This window comes from Apium graveolens, chromosome 2 (assembly GCF_009905375.1).
Source record: "Apium graveolens cultivar Ventura chromosome 2, ASM990537v1, whole genome shotgun sequence".
Lineage (NCBI taxonomy): Eukaryota > Viridiplantae > Streptophyta > Magnoliopsida > Apiales > Apiaceae > Apium > Apium graveolens.
In genome coordinates, this window is record NC_133648.1 from 312604593 (window position 1) to 312624718 (window position 20126).

Consider the following 20126-nt stretch of genomic DNA (forward strand, 5'->3'; position numbering starts at 1 on the left):
ACGATTCGTTGGTTTTAACGGAGTTACGTTTACGATCGGGGTTTCGTTCACGCCCTAACTCTTAACACAACCACCAATAATCATCATTTCATCATCAACACACAAACTCCTCTCAAGAACATCATGTTCTTGAGGCAACAACAATCAACCTTAAATCTACTTAACTTAAACTTTAAGATCTCAACAATACCACTTCTTAAACTAAGTTTTCTACCACATACTAAATGGATATTAAAAATGAATCTTAAATAAAGTTGGGCCAAAGATTTTTACCTTTCTTGAAATCTTGAGATGTGTTCTTGATGATGGTGGAGGCTTGGAAGTGCTTGGTATTATTTTTGGAGCCTAGAACCACCATTGAAATTAAGAAACCAAAGAGAGGTTACTATTCATACTATTCACTAGTGAGTTTCTTGATTTTATTTTACCCATCAGACCTTGATAAAAAGAGATGAAAGAATTTTCTTACCTTATTTTTATTGCTAGGAAGCTTGAGAATTAACCGGGTGATTTTACCATGGCTAGAACTTGAGTTTTGAAATGGAATTTCTCCCTTTTTCTTCAAAGGGTCGAATGGAAGAAGTGAATGGGTGGGGGGTATTTATACTTGCTTCCCTTGGTTGCTTAGCTTGGTTGTTTTGCTAGGTTGCTTCTAGGAAATGGGGGTGATATCTTTCCTTGATCTTTATTCTTCCTAGTATAGCATTCTAGGTTTATTCTTTGTTGCAAATCTTAGGGACAAATCTTAGGTAGCTTCCTAGAAACTACTTGTGTTAGCTTCCTTAGCACATTATTTGGATAGCTTGCTTGATCATCCTATGGTTAGCTTACTATTTGATAAAGTAACCATGGTTACTTTCTTATCATGGTTTAGTTAGTGCGTTACATTTATTTAATCGTTTACGCGTTCGCTCGGTTGCTTAAACGTTTTCGTAATACTTACTCGTAAATGGTTCGCGACGTAATTCCTTTCGTATTTATTCCTTATATTTTTAATTATCATACTTGAATATAAATCCGTAGGGTTTTAATCTTGTAATTATATTGTGATTCCCGTAATCCTCGATGAGTCGTAAATACGGTCGTTTTTCAAAGTTCGCTTTCTTCGAAAACTAATAGCGTTTACATACACTCATTTAGTACGTATAATCGTAATATCAACTCCGAAACTCATTTCCTTATGCACTACATAGTGTGGGCTCAAAAGTTTTTTCCGTCCGTCAGGGTTACTATTCATTAAACATTTTACAATGTCTCAAAAATTTAAGTTATTATATTACCGATGTCAAAAATATGGATTCTTACAGCCTTCCCCCCTTAAAAGGATTCAGTCTTCCACTCATCCATCCAATATATTTCTGGGTACTCGTCCTTGTAGTCTTATGACCTCTACACGTTACTCGACGTACGCTAAGTCTGGCTACGAGTTTATTAGCTCATTTTAAATCATATGTTTGTTTTGACAGTTAAATTTCCTAAACTCGATTCGTGGTACTCGTTATAAACTTGGTGACCGTTCGACGATGGTGCATTTTATAGGTAAACTTTCTTAGTCCTTTAATTCTTCAATTGGTCCAATAAATCTTGGGTTCAACATTCCATTCCCTTCGAATCTCATCACTCCCTCCTCGGGAGGGACTTTCAACAATACTTCGTTTGCTACTTCGTACTTTCTGTCTTTATAGCCCTGGTCCACATATCTCTATTATTCGTCCTGGGCTACTAGCCGGGTTCTGATAAGTTCTAGGAATTCCTTTGGACTGTCGACTCAACTACGGTCCAGTATCATCCGCTTACCAATTTCTTCCCAACCTAAGAGAGAACGATTCTTTCTTCCATACAAGCTTTATAGCCGTTCCAATGCACGCATGATAACTCGTTATTGTCGATAATTCGATTAACGTCAAGTGGCCACTTCATTTCCATTAAAATTGATAACATGGACGATTAGCGCATCTTCTAGTGTTTGGAATCATCCTTCAACTTATTTGTTTCCCCTTACATTGCTCCTACTAGTGCTAGAGTTTCATTCCTTAACATTTTCCCATTTTGGGCGCATCATCTCTGTCGATTATTCTATGTAAGAAGTTCTCGTCGCATTTCTACACGCTCGTTTCCTGCTACCCGCTTAGCGCCAGTTTTAACATTTCTTCCCGTAGTAACGTAAAGCACGTCATCGTCCTGTTGCCATTTTGAAGGAAGCACCATTTCATACGCAATTTATTGAGACATTTGAGGATCGTGCAACGTTCAGCTTCCGTCATTGGTTAGACTTCTTTAATCATTCCCCGTATAATATCTACAGTACTACGACACTTTTTGGGTCGTATTCGTTATTCTCGCTAGCGCCTTAGACGTATTCACGTTTATTGGTACCTGCTACTAGTGGCCTTTATACGGCGTGTACGATCTTCTTTGCCTTCTATCAGTTCTGACAATGACATCCTTCATTCTTTCACGTTGCCCTTCGTAAGGGATATCGGCGACTATTTTTCGTATGCTAGCGTGGTAAGTACATCTATACGAATTATCTGTTAATAATAGGCGATTCCCCAAACCGTTCCAAATAAAAGGTAAGCCGCTAGTTGTATTTTCAATGGTCAGGATAGTCCTCTCATTCTATTTGTCGATTTGAGAACTCTAAGTCATTCCTCTGTCCATCCTTTTTCACAAAATATCTTGGGAAATAGTCCCGTTGTGAAATTAAATCTTGGGTCCTTGTACGGCGCAGTCGTCACGGGGTCTCTCTGTCCCAATTATCTCTTCTGCGTTCATAAAAATTTTGTAGAGTGGACATCTATCGTTTGTATAATAAAGTAGGCGGTTTTATTTAATCTATCACTCAAAATCCTCAAATAGCACGACGGCTAACTTGGTTTTTGATAATCCTCCTTCAAAATTCATTATAATTCCTAACCCTATTTGGGTCATCTACAAGTTGAAATCGCCAAAATTTTAACCCTCGCCTTTCCATTTTCATTTTCCAACTATGTCGAATACTTACTTACCTACTCGATGACATCCCCTTTCATATTCTGTCACGACTAATACCCGTTTACGTTTTTAGGCATCTTTAAGTCTTCTTTTAAAGTAATAAAGCGTTCATTTCATGCGATCCCTCTCATCAGTTATTCAGAGATTTGTCATCCTCAATGTATCTTTTCCTACTTAAAGTGTCGGCCACCACATTGGCCTTTCCTTGATGATACTATATTTCTCAATCATGGCCTTTGATCAATTTGACTATAGCCTCTATCTCGTGTTCAGTGTAAAAAAAATTCCAAAATTTTCACATAAGTAAACTCCTTGCCCCTTTCAGTTCGAACCTTATCGCAATTATTCTAGATTATTATTAAAAAGCCTATTGTCACGGTCCTTAAGCTGCGTAAACATGTCATTAGACTTCACGCAACATCCTATTTTTATCGTCGAGTATTTCTAGCACGGGATTGCTACTAACCTTACCTTTACCTTTTGAAAATCTTATTCCTCAAATTCATACATGCTTGGTCTTTCCCGAATTTATTGGCACCTATCCCGATAATGTTTTATAGAAGTGTAACTCACTAATCACGTTGTATCCCTATTTTCGTTCTTCTATAACCATCTTAAAGATACTTACGATAATAACTACACATGGTATTCTTTTTTTTTAAACAACTTACTCATCACGATGTTCCGATTGCACCATCACAACACTTAGCTTTCAGTCTCATATTACAACAACCGGTTCTCAATTATTCCTCTCTTTGATGGGAAGGCAATTAGCCTTGGAAAAATGATTTTCACGATATCGGTGAAATTTAGACAATCTTAACAAGATTTCAAAATCTAAACATCTGAACAAATAATGAGCTCTGAATAAAAGAGTCACAACACTCAGAAGATTTATAACTTGGAAGGAAGAATATAACAAGGATTATCGTTCCATGTCCTTAGAATTTTATATTGTGATATTATGGAGAATATCCATTGAAAGCAATGATTGTTGAATAATAATATCATACGAATGATACTTGTAAGATTTTTTTTCCATTGAAGGAATACTTTTCTTCCTGAAAAATGAAAGAAATATCGAATAACATCCTCAACCAAAGGTTACCCATTGAGGTCTGAAAGAGGTGCTATTTTGAAAGAAGGAATTCGATCCAATGATTAATAAATAAGGAAGTATATTGTTCTTCAATCACTTCGTAATTTTAATTGGATATTCGTTATACAACGAAAGAATAAAATATTTCATGAACAAAATATATCATAAAACTGAATATGAATTCTCATTTGAGTGGGCGACCTAGTTAGGTCTTAAGTAAATCATTCTTTGAAAATTTCATCAACAATTAAATCTGGCATATATAATGCACTATGGAATAATCAAAATTTTATTGGAAGTGGAACAAGCAAAATAATAACTAGTCCATATCAAGCAATATTATTAACCGGCTAAGAAAATGGCCAGCACAATTGGTTTGGCCCATAGCAACTAGCTAGGATGATTAGCTAGGCTTTTGTCGTATTAATTAAAAGTTTGACTAGTTAGGACAATTAACTAGTCATTCATGAGAACATATGCAACTAGGCATATTTCAGTTTGTTTGTAAAAATCTCAACATCGTAGCCACTGAAGAAATTGTGGCTACCTGGATGACGATTTTGAAATAAAGAGTTTTTAAATTTGGGCCGAGAAAGACAATTATAACTCTGAATCGAGTGGTCTTGGCATCGGAACAATCGATAGCCTCTTATCAAATATTTCTTTCCAAATAAAGGGTACACTCATAGGTGCCCTAGTTCACATACTTTATCAGAATAGAATTAAATCAGAATACCAATATCAAATTGATACCCTTACTATGATTTCAAAGTTCAATATATAATTTCATCCCGATTAGAGGAAAAGGATTCCCGAGGAATATATGGATATTAGATCATCCATGTTTTTAGCAATTTATTAGATATTTACAATCTCGACTGAGAAGAGTAAGTATGAAAGAAGAATCAAAAGAAGATACTCATTATGAATATTCATCGATGAATTGAGGGAAAATTTATATATATATATATAAAAATCTGTTGGATAATTGAAAAGAAGTATAAATATCTCTGAGTTGATCAAGAATATCATAATCTATGAATGAAAGTTCATGGATGAACTAAAAGAATTGAACAAGTCTGATGCGGAGAAAGACTATTCAAGACGGTCACATCAGAAGTTTAGGGAACGAAAAGGATTGTCTGATATAACTTATCAAGGCAATACGAATGATCAATAATTTGGAGGGAGTAACGGGACAGTGAGTAGGTGTCAAAAGATTTCATTGATTATCCTAACTCTCGTCATTATCCCTCTGAGGATGATCCCACCTCTTCTTCTTCGTAATTCCATGTTTCAAATAGTATCTCTTTCAACATTATTTTAAAATCGCTTATTAATCTTGACTTTCGCACGTATATCTGTCATTCCGGTGTTTTACCTCGAAGACCTTACTCAGAAATATTCCAAAAACATCTGTTAAGCCGATAGTTGCCTGCTACACGCATCTGTTACTAACTATAAGTGGCTAGTTCCTCCTGGGAACAGATCAAAGAGATCTCTTAGGGAGCTCAATGCAGTCCATAAGTTCAGTGGCATTTATGTGTAATTGAACATACGTTACCGAATATATTAGAGGTCTACGTGTATATATACGTTGCCTCTGACATCATTTCTACCGAAGAATTCCGTTCTAGACTCACTGTTCTATCCTTTTTAAAAGGTTCTAAGATCAAACCATCGCTCGTTGTAATCTTATGCCATTTAATTATATACATGTTATCAATTCTCAATTCTCTTGATTTCTGAGCTAAACCATCATAACCTTACATGTTAAGTGCACTAATAATATCACATAGTGTACTCGTCTTATGATGACATTCTTATATTACATTCAAATATTCCGTAATAGAATTAGAATTCTCAAGGGTATATTGGACACTATCTCTGGTGAGTTTGTGATTAATACGGCATTCCCATCCTCCTTGGTAAAATGACACTGTCAACTAGTTTGGGCCAATAACCTCAATTGTATGCTAATAATTAGACTTCATGATCCTCGCATGTGATGCCCCCTTCACGGGCAACCTATAAAGAACTACGAGTATCAAGGCTCGTGTTATCAAAATTTACATATGGTGTTGGTAATATCATCTTTACCCCAAATGCTCTGGAGACTCAGCTCCAATTTCTACATCCATATCCTTGCCAAATCAAATATGATTCTAATTTTTCTCCTCATCATCCTGATAATCACCAATGGTCCCATTAGTCATGCTTTAATACCTCAAATATACACTTATCCTAACCTACCCATTGGGGCTACATCCGGTAGTCCAATGATGAACTCTATATGAGCTCTTACGCAATCTCGCATCTAGACAGATTCCTAACACTCTCGTCTCTAAGTACTATAACTTAATGCTCTGATACCATTTCTGTAACGCCCCCAAATCCGGGGTCAGGAATCTGGGTCGTCACGCCATCCTTCACTCATGTGTATCTTGGTATTGATTCAATAATCCAACAGACCCCAATCTCATACTCACACACAAGTTATAGCCTTAGAAACGACGTACAAAATGTAATCTTCTTTTATTACACTCAAATGTACTTTACAGGATCTCAAACAATTATTTATAACCTCTACATGAAGTTACAATAATTACGACTGATATCCTATATCTATCCGATACTCACTACACCATAGATGGCCTATCGCAATGGTTTAATCGTGAATGTTACAAAATTATGTTACCTTAGGTATGCTAATCTTAGCCTACCGCAACGTAGTATTTTTTTATGTTTCCATAGCCTTTATAACATGTTACTATAGATTCAAAGTGTTACATACGAGTAACATGTAGGAATTTATGTTACAATAGGGTATTAATGGATAAAAAAGTAGTACATTTTACAAACAATTAAATATATATAATTATTTGACATGAAAATTAATCAATTTTTATAATATAATTAAGCAAAAATATTAATATTAGTTAAGATTGATAAATTATTTTTTTAAAATTTTATAAACTGTATTAATTAATAATTGATAGTTTTTTATCAATAAAAAATTTAAACACTATTAAAACTTAAAATTTATTAAAAAGGAAATGAAATTAGCTGGGCTTTCAATCAGGCGGGCTCAAAATTTTCGGAGAGGCGGTTAAATTTCAGACATATCTTATCTTCCTCTCATTCTCTCTCATTCCCCCTCATTCTTTCTTTCTCATTCTCTCTCTCCCAGTGGCTAATTGGACTCGAGCTAGGGTTTCTATTAGTCTAAACATATCTCTCTCTCGGTATCTCTCAGTTTTCAATTGAACAATTATAGATTTGGGATTTCAAAATAAATTATAAGTTGGGGCTTCACTGTAGAAGGATTTAACCGGGTCTTCTTGTTTCTCAACATAATTGGTTTGGGGCTTCACTAATATCGGGTCTTCTTGTTTTATAATCGGTTCTTCTTCTACAATCGGGTGTCTCAATTAGGGTATTTTTCCAAATTGGATTTTATAACTAGGGTTTTTGTGTGTTATTTTTTTTATATGTTTATTTGTTTGTAGATGCTTGCGGAGATTGGTGGTCTGTTTCAATGGTAAAAGCGACAGGGTTCCACATCTTCTCCATCGTCTCGTTTCGCCACCGCTTCGCCAATCTTATTGTCTCAACATCGGAATGGTACGTAAAATCGCACAACTCATTGCTCTAATTACAAATTACATCTTAATTTTATCTCAATTTTAATTTAATTGTTTAAATGTGTACATAATAATTTGCGTCCGATAGAAAATTAGCAAATCCAATGAGAGAGATCAAGGTTCCAAAGCTCGTTCTCAATATCTCCACTGCCGAGTGGTGATCGTCTCACCAGAATCTCGAATATATATATATATATATCCATACATTATTGGTATGTAATTATGTGTGTATAGATGTTTGTTGCTAATTATCATTTTGTATATATTTTCAATTGATTCTATATATAGGTGTTGGAGAGAAACCCCTGTTTTCTCCAAAGGTAGTTTTTTGTAACTTTTCGGGGTTTTATTTCTGTATATTCTGTTAATCAATTCAATAGATGCATATGTTAGTCTTTATATGTCAGTTTGTTATATTGTAATGGTGTAAGTAAATTCAAGCTAATAGTTTTGGTTGGTAGTACCTAATTTAGGATATTAATGTAATCATTTATATGTTTGTAGTTGTGATTAGTTGTTGGGTAAGCAGAGGATTAAAGAAAAGTGTAGTTGCATTCCATTTTAATGTATTTGATAATATGTCTTACCTGAATATTGTTAGTCAAAGATTGTAGTATATTGAGAAGCCGGAATTCAGGTTAGTAATTTAAGGGCTGTCTCGGAGTATTTAGGAGATTTGTGCGTAATAAAAAGTAAATTCATATCTAAAAATAGAATGCAGGGGAAGCAATTGCATATAATTTGAGAGCTATGTTTGGCCTAGAAGTACCAATAATATCAATTCTGACCGGTGAAGGTGGTTCATACGGTGCTCTTGCCATTGGTTGTAGCAATAAGTTATTTATGCTGGAAAATTCAGCATTCTATGTTGCAAGGTGATTTCTAGTTGTCTTCCTCTGTAACTCTTAATTACCTACCTAGAAAAAGTAATTCATGTCCTCTACCTCCCTACTAAATCACCTAGTTGTACTCCACTTGAAATATGGATATAAAGTAAAGCTAAAACTAGAAAGACGTTGTAACTTTGTCGTTTCTGAGAAGGTACCTAGTTGTACAGCTAACGACTCCAGACCAGGAAAGTTTCAGCCTCGCAATTAGCCGACTATCAACTAGAACATTTTAAAATATTAATCTTGTCTGGTATGGTACTAAATTATAATATAGGAGTTTAGTTTTTGGTCAATGAGCAGGTGCTCCTGCTCCATAAAAAACTAAACTCAAATAAATGAATGTGCAAACACGAAGTTATATAAACCAGCTATATTCCTGCTCCCCATAACCCCTCTTATATTAACCAGCTATTTGTTATCAACATTCATCAAATCATAAGCCTTGATTTTTATACAAGAGAGTAAACGGAAATGGCTAATTCCATTAGCATTCTCATGCTTGTAACTCTTCTAACATTTGCACCACTCTGCTTCTCTCGCAAAACTAATACAGGTTATCTATACCCTCAGTTTTATTATCGTTCTTTCCCACAGGCGGTCCAGATAGTCAAGTCTATCGTTTCCAATGCTGTTACAAAAGATACTCGTATGGCTGCTTCCCTGCTCCGCCTCCATTTCCATGACTGTTTTGTCAAGGTTTAAATCAACCAAGGTTAAAGTAACTGGCTGATCTTCTATTAAGAGTGCATGTCTAATGTCTAATTAATTCATTGTTTCACCATGCAGGGATGTGATGCATCAATACTCTTAGACAACAGCAGTAGTATAATCAGTGAAAAAGGTTCTAACCCTAACCGAAACTCTGTACGTGGTTTTGATGTTATCGACCAGATAAAATCGACACTCGAGAGAGAGTGCCCTCAGACAGTCTCTTGTGCTGATATCATGGCTCTGGATGCTTGGGACTCTACTGTTTTGGTAAATTTAAACATTTTGCATGCAATTTCTTTTGCTACAAATGAAATAGTTCATGTCATTATTACCATAAATTGTTCGATTTATACATCATATATATACATGCACCGGACTTACCTCTCTAGTATGACAAGTGAACTGAATAGTACTATAACCTTACATGAAAAACATAAAACTGATCATTTCATATTTTGTATGTAGACTGGGGGACCTAGCTGGGAGGTTTCATTAGGAAGAAGAGACTCGAGAGGTGCGCGCTTGAGTGGCTCTAACTACAATATTCCTGCTCCGAACAACACTTTCCAGACAATACTGACCAAATTTAAGCTACAAGGACTTGATATAGTTGACCTTGTGGCACTATCTGGTAAGTTTTATTGATTTTTTTTGAAGCATTCGGGACTATTGACTATACTATAATATATAATTTTAGAATTTCTTAGTGCATAAATTGTGAAGAAATTGTGAAGAAAAAAGGGCTATTTATTTTTTTAGAAGAACTAAAATTTCATAGGTTTCAAGGTTGCCTGGTGCAGAGAGTATATAGTTGTCCAGAAATTAATTTACATATACCACTAACTAAATCAATATAGTAGATGCTTCTTATGATTATGTATTTAAAGAGTGGTCCATATAGACTAATGCCTATTTTAGTAAAATGTAAAATGAAAATATTTCTTGTTAAATTTTGTGACAGTTGTGGTTTTACCAAAGGCTATTTATTTGGTTTCCGAAATTTTTACATTATGTGTTGTAGTGGAAAAGCTTCTTATGGAATGATGAAGCAGATGGCTGGGAATCCAACCAAATGGGAAGGGAGAAGAGTCCTTTTCATTCACACTGGTAGACTCTCATGTACTTGCATGGCAAGGTCAGGAAAGCTTGATCCAGTAATCAGAAGAGATGATGAAATAAGGAGATGCATACTGATTCTTTCAAGGAGAACAAAGAATAATCATGTTCTTAAATACCGTAATTGGAGCTAAATAGCGTGGAGATGCATACAGATTCTTTGTTTGGTTGTTTGAATTGTTTATTTTGTTGACTTGTATGAAAAACAGGTTTATGGCATGTTCAATTTACAAACAAATCATGTCAAATTTTTTTAAGAAATATGTTACATTAGGTACTTCAATATTACAAACAAATTAGTATAATATAACACAAATTATTATAAAACGGTTACAGTAGGGAAAAAATGTTACAATGATTTGGTGACCCATATGTGGGGCCCATAGTGGCCTTACATGTGGGGCCCATTTTTTTTTTGCAAATTCTAAGTGCAAAGGTAACATGTATAGTGTGTTACTATAGACATACTTTGATGTTACCTTTGAAGCTTATTGTAACATAAAATTCAAGGTTGCATCAGGGTAAAAGAATGTTACCTTAGGGGCCAAAGGTAACTCGAAAAAAAACAACTTAATTTTTATGTTACCTTAGGCCTTTTTCTGGCTGTGGTAACACTTTTTTGGGCCTGTTGTAACATTTTCTTGGTGTTGCTGTAGGCCATTTATGGTGTAGTGACTCTAGCACACCTGAGACAAAGCTGCCAGGGATCATCCCCATGACTGTAAGCGACTAAGTCCCACATCAGCATACTGGTTATCTGTTGTGTTGAGTCATTTAAAAGAAAGCAAGAGTGAGCTATAATGCCCAGCATAAAAATGTACAGTATGAAAATGACAGTATGATCTACTTACGTAAAACATCATATATGATAAATACATTTTCTTCAAAAATAGTTTTCCTTGGTGATATACACCTTCTTATGAAAACAATCCTTTAGTGGATTTTATTAACCTGCGAATACCTTAATAGTAAACCCAGCACCTAGGCTTGGGTTACGGTATTGCATCACTATTCCAATTAGAAGAATAGGACATTCGTTGGAGCCACCGCAGATGATGATCAGTCGTACTGTGATAAAGTAACCTTTTCTACTAGTAGAAGGATGACACCTTCGTATCCCGGTTATCACCCTTGCCGTATTCGGGCTACGTGTCCCATTTTCGGGTGTACACATACTTCACAAGTTCCTGAGTACACTGAGTACCTTCGCCTGCGGTACCTTTGGTAGTCCATCTAGCACACATAGTACCAGAGTCTACCCCTCCCTTGTCCTATAAAAGAATTCTATCAATCTCGAGAACTCGAACCACATCGAAGTTCCCCAAGCGTTTTGCTTGTTGATAGAAACAACTTATCTCTTTAAGATATAAGTGTATATATATGTATATACGTACTTCCGAGAATTTTGGAGGAAGTACTAAGGATATGAGTTGACCGTTGTCAACAGATAATTAATAAGGGGGAAAAGTTTCTCCTTGAAACTATATTCAAAATATTAAAAAAGTCGGGATAATATTCACCGACGATCTGAAATTATTCGAATGATATTCTGAAATCAGAAAGTATATTTTAAATCAGGATCTATGATTTTTAAATAAATAATAAACCCTTTAATAAATAATTAAATGATAATCGATAAATAATTAAACCTCGAATGAGTATACTCTTTAAAGGAATATTTAAAATAATATTCCTCAACTAGTTTGTGTCTCCATAATTAATAATCTATAGTGATTAATCGGGTTTGAAATAAATAATCATTGGAGTATACTACTCCCATAATAAAGGAATAAGTATATAGTATTTATTATTCGAACCATAAATATAGTTGAGGTAATATGATCGTTGGGAAATCATTTAAATAAAAGTTCGAGGTAATTCAATGTTTCGCAAGTGGACGTTGAGTCCCTTTAAAACGTACCATTATGGACTTTTAATCGTCCAAAATATCTCCGGGATGATTTCCGGGTTTATACTTTATAAAACAAAACTGAACGACTCTCGGTCTTACGACTTATACATCACGCTCTACTGTAGCGTTAATATTCTTAACTAAAACACCCCCGGAATACTTCCGGGTTTTCATCAATTTTTACTAACCGATCCTCGGTCTAAAATATATACACGCCACGCTACTCGCTAGTGTCAACATTCTCAATTATAAACTCCTCCGGGATACTTCTGGGTTTTTTTATAAGCTTACACCAACCAGCTCTCGGTCTAAATATAATATTTCGAACTCGGTATGAACATATACTAGAAATTATCAACAATTGAGTAATATAATACATCTCAAACTTCGTAAAACAGTTTAAAGCAATCTCATGCATATATCACAGTTTTGTAAAATATTCACAACACAACAGTTCTTAAAAGGTAGGGTTTGAAAACTTGCCTGGGTATCTCGAGGTGGAGGATACTCTAGGTTCCGCTCGGAAATCTATAATCATAAACACAATTCATTTTGTTAGGTCCCGTCCTAATTTACGGCGACTCGCACTCATGCGCTACTTATTATGCACCCTCTCAACTTATACTACCCTTATTATTCCTTTAAGTTCTTATTCACATTATGGTCGCTTCATTTTTCTAAGTATCTTAGGTTCATTTTTATTTTCGCCGTCGACTCCGCTTATGGATTCTACGGTTTCTAATCGCGCGGTCTCGGCTCCGATATTTTTATAAAATTGATACTTCATTGTTTTCAGTTGAAATCTTTATGGAAGTTAGGAAACTCAGTATGTTACTCCCTGTAAAAATTTCATGATTTATGAACACTTTTCAGTCGATCCTTTATATTTTCAAAGTTCGTAATTTGTAGTAGTTTTTGTTGCGTAAATCACTTTTACTAAAACAGCCATAACCTTTGATCCGTAAATCGGAATCAAGCGATTCAAGTGCCTAAATGATCCTTATAATATTACGTATCATAATCAAGGGTTAATATTTCAAGAAACTACAGTTTACAACTCCGGGACTTTCTGCAGAAACTAACAGAGTTACGTTTATGTTTTAACGGAGTTATGTTTACGATCGGGGTTTCGTTTACGCCCTAACTCTTAACACAACCACCAATAATCATCATTTCATCATCAACACACAAACTCCTTTCAAGAACATCATGTTATTGAGGCAACAACAACCTTAAATCTACTTAACTTAAATTTCAAGATCTCAACAATACCACTTCTTAAACTAAGTTTTCTATCACATACTAAATGGATCTTAAAAATGAATCTTAAATAAAGTTGGGCCAAAGATTTTTACCTTTAATAAAAGCTTGAGATATGTTCTTGAGGATGGTGGAGGCTTGGAAGTGCTTTTTATGATTTTTGGAGCCTAGAACCACCATTGAAATCAAGAAACCAAAGAGAGGTTACTATTCATACTATTCACTAGTGAGTTTCTTGATTTTATTTTACCCATCAAACCTTGATAAAAAGAGATGAAAGAATTTTATTACCTTATTTTAATTTCTAGGAAGCTTAAGAATTAATGGGATGATTTTACCATGGCTAGAACTTGAGTTTTGAAATGGAATTTCTCCTTTTTTCTTCAAAGGGCCGAATGGAAGAAGTGAATGGGTGGGGGTATTTATACTTGCTTCCCTTGGTTGCTTAGCTTGGTTGTTTTTCTAGGTTTCTTCTAGGAAATGGGGGTGATATCTTTCCTTGATCTTTATTCTTCCTAGTATAGCATTCTAGGTTTATTCTTTGTTGCAAATCTTAGGGACAAATCTTAGGTAGCTTCCTAGAAACTACTTGTGTTAGCTTCCTTAGCACATTATTTTGATAGCTTGCTTGATCATCCTATGGTTAGCTTAATATTTGATAAAGTAACCATGGTTACTTTATTATCATGGTTTAGTTAGTGCGTTACGTTTATTTAATCATTTACGCGTTCGCTCGGTTGCTTAAACGTTTTCGTAATACTTACTCGTAAATGGTTCGCGGCGTAATTCCTTTCGTATTTATTCCTTATATTTTTCATTATCATACTTGAATATAAATCCGTAGGGTTTTAATCTTGTAATTATATTGTGATTCCCGTAATCCTCGATGAGTTGTAAATACGGTCATTTTTTAAAGTATGTTTTCTTCGAAAACTAATAGTGTTTACATACACTCATTTAGTACGTATAATCGTAATATCAACTCCGAAACTCATTTCCTTATGCACAACATAGTGTGGGCTCAAAAGTTTTTCCCGTCCGTCAGGGTTACTATTCATTAAACATTTTACAAGGTCTCAAAAATTCAAGTTATTATATTACCATTCATAAAGGTCTTTTACCGATGTCAAAAATTTGGGTTCTTATAGTGATCGTGGCTAATGGCATATCCTCCGCCCACTTTGTAAAATAATCAACAACCACCACAACATATTTTACACCCCCTGGCCTTGGGAAGTTCTCCACTGAGGTCAATTCCCCACATAGCGAAAGGCCAAAGACTTGCCAACGAAGTTATGGATGTTGCTGGAGCGTTAGAGTAATTAGAAAATTATTGGCAACGATCACACACCCTAACAAACTTGAAAGCATCTTCTTTCATGGTTGACCAATAATATCCCTGTCTAAGGACTTTTAATGCCAACGAACCACCCCAGAGTGGTTGCCACAGACACCTTTATGTACCTCTCTAAGAATATAATTTCCTTCTTTTAGATCCATACATTGTAAAAGCGGCTGATTATATCATATCTTATATAGTACCCCATCATACTCAACGTACTTTGAAGCCTGATAATGAAGGTATCGAGCCTGTAGCTTATCTTCTGGAAAAGTCCCTGTGCGGACATAGTTGTGAATAGGGGTCATCCAAGTCTCCTACCGGACTTCTTGCATCCGAAACACACTTATTTCTAGAATACTTGGAATTTCCCGAATTCCCAGAGGAATTAGTCCTAGCAACACGCTGTCCATCAGTGAGCCCATTTTTGCCAAGGCATCCGCATTGCCATTTTCTTCTCTTGGAATGCCTTCCATCTTGGCGTTTCTAAATCTTTGGAGTAAACGCTGCACACATCTCATGTATAACTCTGTTCAAGGGCCTCGGGCCCGGAACCCTCCATTAACTTGATTTACTACCAACTCCGAGCCGCTCCGAGCTATCAAATTTATAACTCCCACCTCCAAGGCTATCTTCAGACCATTGATCAGGGCTTCATACTCAGCGTCATTGTTGGTGACATAAAACTTGAAATGAACGGCACTCATCAAGTGATGTCCTTCCGGGGTAACGAAAATAATCTCGGTCCCTGCTCCGTTATTATTCACAGCCCTGTCGATATGTAGAATCCACCAAGGGTGTGGGAACTCTTCTCTCATTTTGTTAGGGACATTTCCCTGTGAGGAAGGTTCTTTCAACACTATAGCCTTCTCATCTACTTTAGAATCAAACTCAAGTATGAAGTCAGCCAATGCATGTCCCTTAATTGTTGTGCAAGGGCAATACTCTAGATCAAACTGTCCCAGCACAACTGCCCACTTCAGCATTCTTCCTAACGACTCTGGCTTATTTAAGATGTGCTTCAGAGGATAAGCGGTGCGGACCTCTATCCGATGAGCTTGGAAGTATGGCATCAGCTTTCGTGCTGCAAGGACAAGGGCATACATTAACTTTTCCATGCTGGTATATCTAGTTTCTGCATCCGACAATCTCTTACTCACATAATACACTGGTGATTGGAGGCCCTCTTCTTTTCTCACCAACGCCGCACTGATGGAATATTCTGAGACTACCAAGTAGAGAATCAACGTTTACCCATCTTCTGGCTTTGCCAACATAGGAGGATTCCCCAACTGCTCTTTAATTTTCTGAAAAGCTTCCTCACAATCCGAGGTCCACACAAAATCCTTTCCCATGCCTTTAATTGCTTTAAGAATTCCTTGCATCTATCTAAAGATTTTTAAATAAATCGATTCAATGTTGCAATTCTTCCCGTTAAACTCTGCACTTGCTTAACGCTGGTGGGAAATTTCATATCCAGCAGATCTTTAATTTTTGCGAGATTTGCCTCAATTCCTTGGTGGTTTACCATGAACCCCAATAATTTCATTGACTCCACGCCAAATACACATTTCTGAGGATTCAGATTCATCCTATATCTTCTCAGAATTTTGGAACATTTCAGCCAAATCCGCTATATGATCCTTCACTCTCTTAGATTTCACCAGCATATCGTCCACATATACCTCCATTATTTTCCCGATCTGCCTCTTAAACATCTTGTTTACCAGCTTTTGGTAAGTTTCCCCGGCATTTATTAGACCAAATGGCATCCCGATGTAGCAATAGAGACCTCTGTTAGTGATGAAGGAAGTGTGCTCTTGGTCAGGATCATACATGGAAATTTGATTATAGCCAGAGTATGCGTCCATGAAACTCAGCAAGGCATGTCCTGCCATAACATCAACCAACTGATCAATTCTTGGCAAAGGGAAGCTATCCTTTGGGAAAGTTTTGTTTAGATCTGTGAAGTCCACGCAAGTTCTCTACTTCCCATTGGATTTTTTCACTAGCACCGGATTTTTTAACCATTCCGAGTAAAAAGATTCTCTGATTAGTCTGACATCCAAGACTCTATCCACTTCCTCGTCCAAGGCTACAACCCTTTTTCCATTTACATCCCTACGCTTTTATCGAATCCCTTTATGTTTGGGATCGATATTCAATCGATGGTACATGAATTTCGTATCAATTCCAACCATATCTGAGTGGCTCCAAGCAAATACATCAAGATTTTCTAAGAGAAATTTTGAAAGCCCTTCCTTCAGCCTCAAATTTAGCTGAGATCCAATCCTCAGAACTTTGCTTGGATCCTCCTTGTTGATTCGAATTTTAATTGTATCCTCAGCCGGCCCCATTTTCTCTGTGGGCATCGGTATCCATGGATCCAAATCGAGCTGATTATGATCCTCATCACTTTGTTTAGAAGGCACATCCTCTAGAGGAGGAACATCAACTTCCTTTCTGGAAGAAGGCGCGCCCTGAATAACAGGGGCATCAACTTCTTTTGAATTCTAAATATGAGAAGGCGCGCCCTGTGATACAGGGGAATCAACTTCATTTGAGATTTCTGGTGATAAGGGAACACCCTCAGGTAGAGGGGCATCTACCTTACACACAGTTTGTTCGAGGCTTTGCAGAACATCGATTCTCCCCTCGAGCCATTCCCCATCAAATTTTCCTTGGATTATTTCATTTGGGGGCTCTTCTTCTTCCAATATTTCGATCCTGAGAATGTCTTCTAAGAACAATGTTGCTAAAGGCAACTTGGTAGAGTATTCATCTTCTTGTTCAACATAGTAATGAATACAGATCTCTTCGATCGGTTGCTCAATGCTTTCTTCTAGCTCATCATCTAAGACATCTTTGACTTAAACACCCTTTCTCCTAAAACCCCTCATAGCATGTTGGTAACATTCCCGGGAGTCATATTGAGAGCCTTTTAACTGCCTACCCCATTCGAGGTTGGGAATTTGATTGTGAGATGGTGAATCGAAGTGATAACCCTCATTTCCCTGAGAAAAGGTCATCCCAGCAAGACGTTATGGGACGATTCTTGATTTAGGACCTTAAACTCGAGCATCTTCATTACAGACAAGGGATTTTCTGCTAGGGTGCATGGAAATCAAATTGATCCCATGACTCTAACTTCTTTTCCAGAAAAACCGTAAACCCAAGAATCCTCCCATAACATATCTCGATAAGGTAAACCCATCTTCTTGTAGGTGCTGTAGTACAGGATGTTTGTCGAACTTCCATTATCCACGAAGGCTCTATAGACATTTTTAGTTCCGATCTGGAGAGAAATGACTAGGGCGTCATTATGAGGGTGATGTACCCACCTAGCATCCGCTTCTCTAAAGGTGATATCCATCGATTCTCCCTTGAACACTTTGGATGGTTGAGCCTCCACCCTGTGGATGTCAGTCAATGGTCGAAACCGGTCTTCTGTTGCGTATTTTGTCAAAGCTCGGTTACTGTATTCCATCCCATGATCTCCTCCGCATATTGCTCGGATGCTTCCATCCCTAACAAATTTGTTTTCTTCCAGAATTTCATTGTTGGATCCCCGAGGAGTATGACCTCCTTCCTCCTTCGCTTTGTCAGAACCATTTTTATACCTCCTTACTTCCTTTACCACCCATTCACCAAGATAACCTTCCTTGATCAGAGTCTTGATTTCATCTTTTAGCTGTCGACACTCATGAGTGTTGTGACCAGATGATTCATGGAATTCGTAGTACTTCTTCTTGTCTTTACTATGCCAAGATAACAGTGTCTCTAGCTTCCTGAAAAGTCCTCTGTTCTTATTCACCTCAAAGATGTGCTCAATTGATGCTGCCAAAGGGGTGTATCCGCCAGTTCTGTTGTCATAGCTTGAGGGAGGGCTTCATTCCCTCCTCAAAATTACGGCATTCACCCGATTCGGGCTTCGACTACTTCTTCGATATCTCGGGATCAGAGATCTGTCTCTCTTTATTGCTCTGTCCCTCTGGCTTGTCTATAAAGCCAGTTGAATCTCTGTTAAAGATTGTTCTATGGCCTTGAATGATTCCGCTAAAGCAAACACAACTGCCAAAGTAGCCGGATCTTTCCCCTGCAAATGTTTCCCGAAATCTGAGCCAACCCTTAGTCCGACTATCAAAAAACTTTTCAAAGCTTCATCCGAAGCACCTCTTACACTGGTAGACTCGGCGTTGAACCTTTTGAAGTAAGATGTCAGACTTTCGTTCTCCCTCTGTTTGACATTGGCCAAAGTAGTGACAAATGGAGCGTATATCACAGCTGCTTGGAACTTGGTCAGGAACAAGGTTTTCATCTGATCCCAAGAAGTGATGACTCCTGGTCCAAGCTTTTGAAACCACTGCTGAACGCTTTCCCTGAAGGTGCTTCCAAGAGTCGGCATCGGGCCAAGTCTGGAAATTGATACACATCCATCTCTATATTGAATGACCCAATAATTCCACAGGATCTGAACTTCCATGGAACCGTATATCACTAGTGGTGTTACGATATATGACGAGTAATTGAGATTCCCTAACAGCCGCAGAGAATGACAAAGGAATCTCAGTCGTTGTCGTCACCCTTCCTTCCAGGTGATTGAGCAGCTTCTTCAAATCATCTACATTAAAGGTTCCCACGCCGTGGATAGTCTGCATATTGGGTTGTGGATCTTGAGGTTGAAGTGGAGGTAGCACCACCTGATTTCCACTCGGGGGAGCTGATTGTTGATTAGTTTTTTGGGCATCAGTCTATCCTCCTCCAGGTATCACTACTATCTCTTGGTTTCTCGCTTGACCTTCTTCCATATTTTCTCCTTATCCTAGGCCGCGGCCTTGAGTCGTCCCATGACCGTAAGTCTAGATATCCCTAAGACCGTCATCTACCGCAGAGTTATCTCTTCCAGTTCGGTCATACATACGAGTATCCCTATAACCACAATTGTTGTCACGACGATAGCCGTCCAAGTATCTACCTCGGCCTACGCCTCCTCCCCTCTACTGGGGTCTTCTCCAATGCATAATCTCGACCATACCGGTCCATCGATCCACGAGGAGGAGCTCTCTCATGGTCGCGGTTCCGCTCATGATTCTCAAGGGGATTCAGGGGCACATGCGTTTAACCACCAGACGTCACATCTCCACGATCGGCATCTCTTTGC

The 20126-nt window shown here is 37.2% G+C and overlaps 2 protein-coding genes across 2 annotated transcripts; one reads left to right on the forward strand and one right to left on the reverse strand.

The window, feature by feature from the left end:
• Positions 1-8523: 8523 nt before the first annotated feature.
• On the forward strand, positions 8524-15266 carry LOC141703589 (peroxidase 72-like). The gene is made up of 4 exons (XM_074507062.1): positions 8524-9323; positions 9414-9605; positions 9804-9969; positions 15121-15266. The coding sequence occupies exons 1-4, from the start codon at positions 9099-9101 to the stop codon at positions 15264-15266; spliced, it is 729 nt and encodes a 242-aa protein (XP_074363163.1). The 5' UTR covers positions 8524-9098.
• A 232-nt stretch (positions 15267-15498) lies between these two features.
• Positions 15499-16350, reverse strand: LOC141703597 (uncharacterized). The gene is made up of 2 exons (XM_074507067.1): positions 16220-16350; positions 15499-16174 (listed from the first exon to the last, which is right to left on the reverse strand). The coding sequence occupies exons 1-2, from the start codon at positions 16348-16350 to the stop codon at positions 15499-15501; spliced, it is 807 nt and encodes a 268-aa protein (XP_074363168.1).
• Between the last annotated feature and the right edge of the window lie 3776 nt (positions 16351-20126).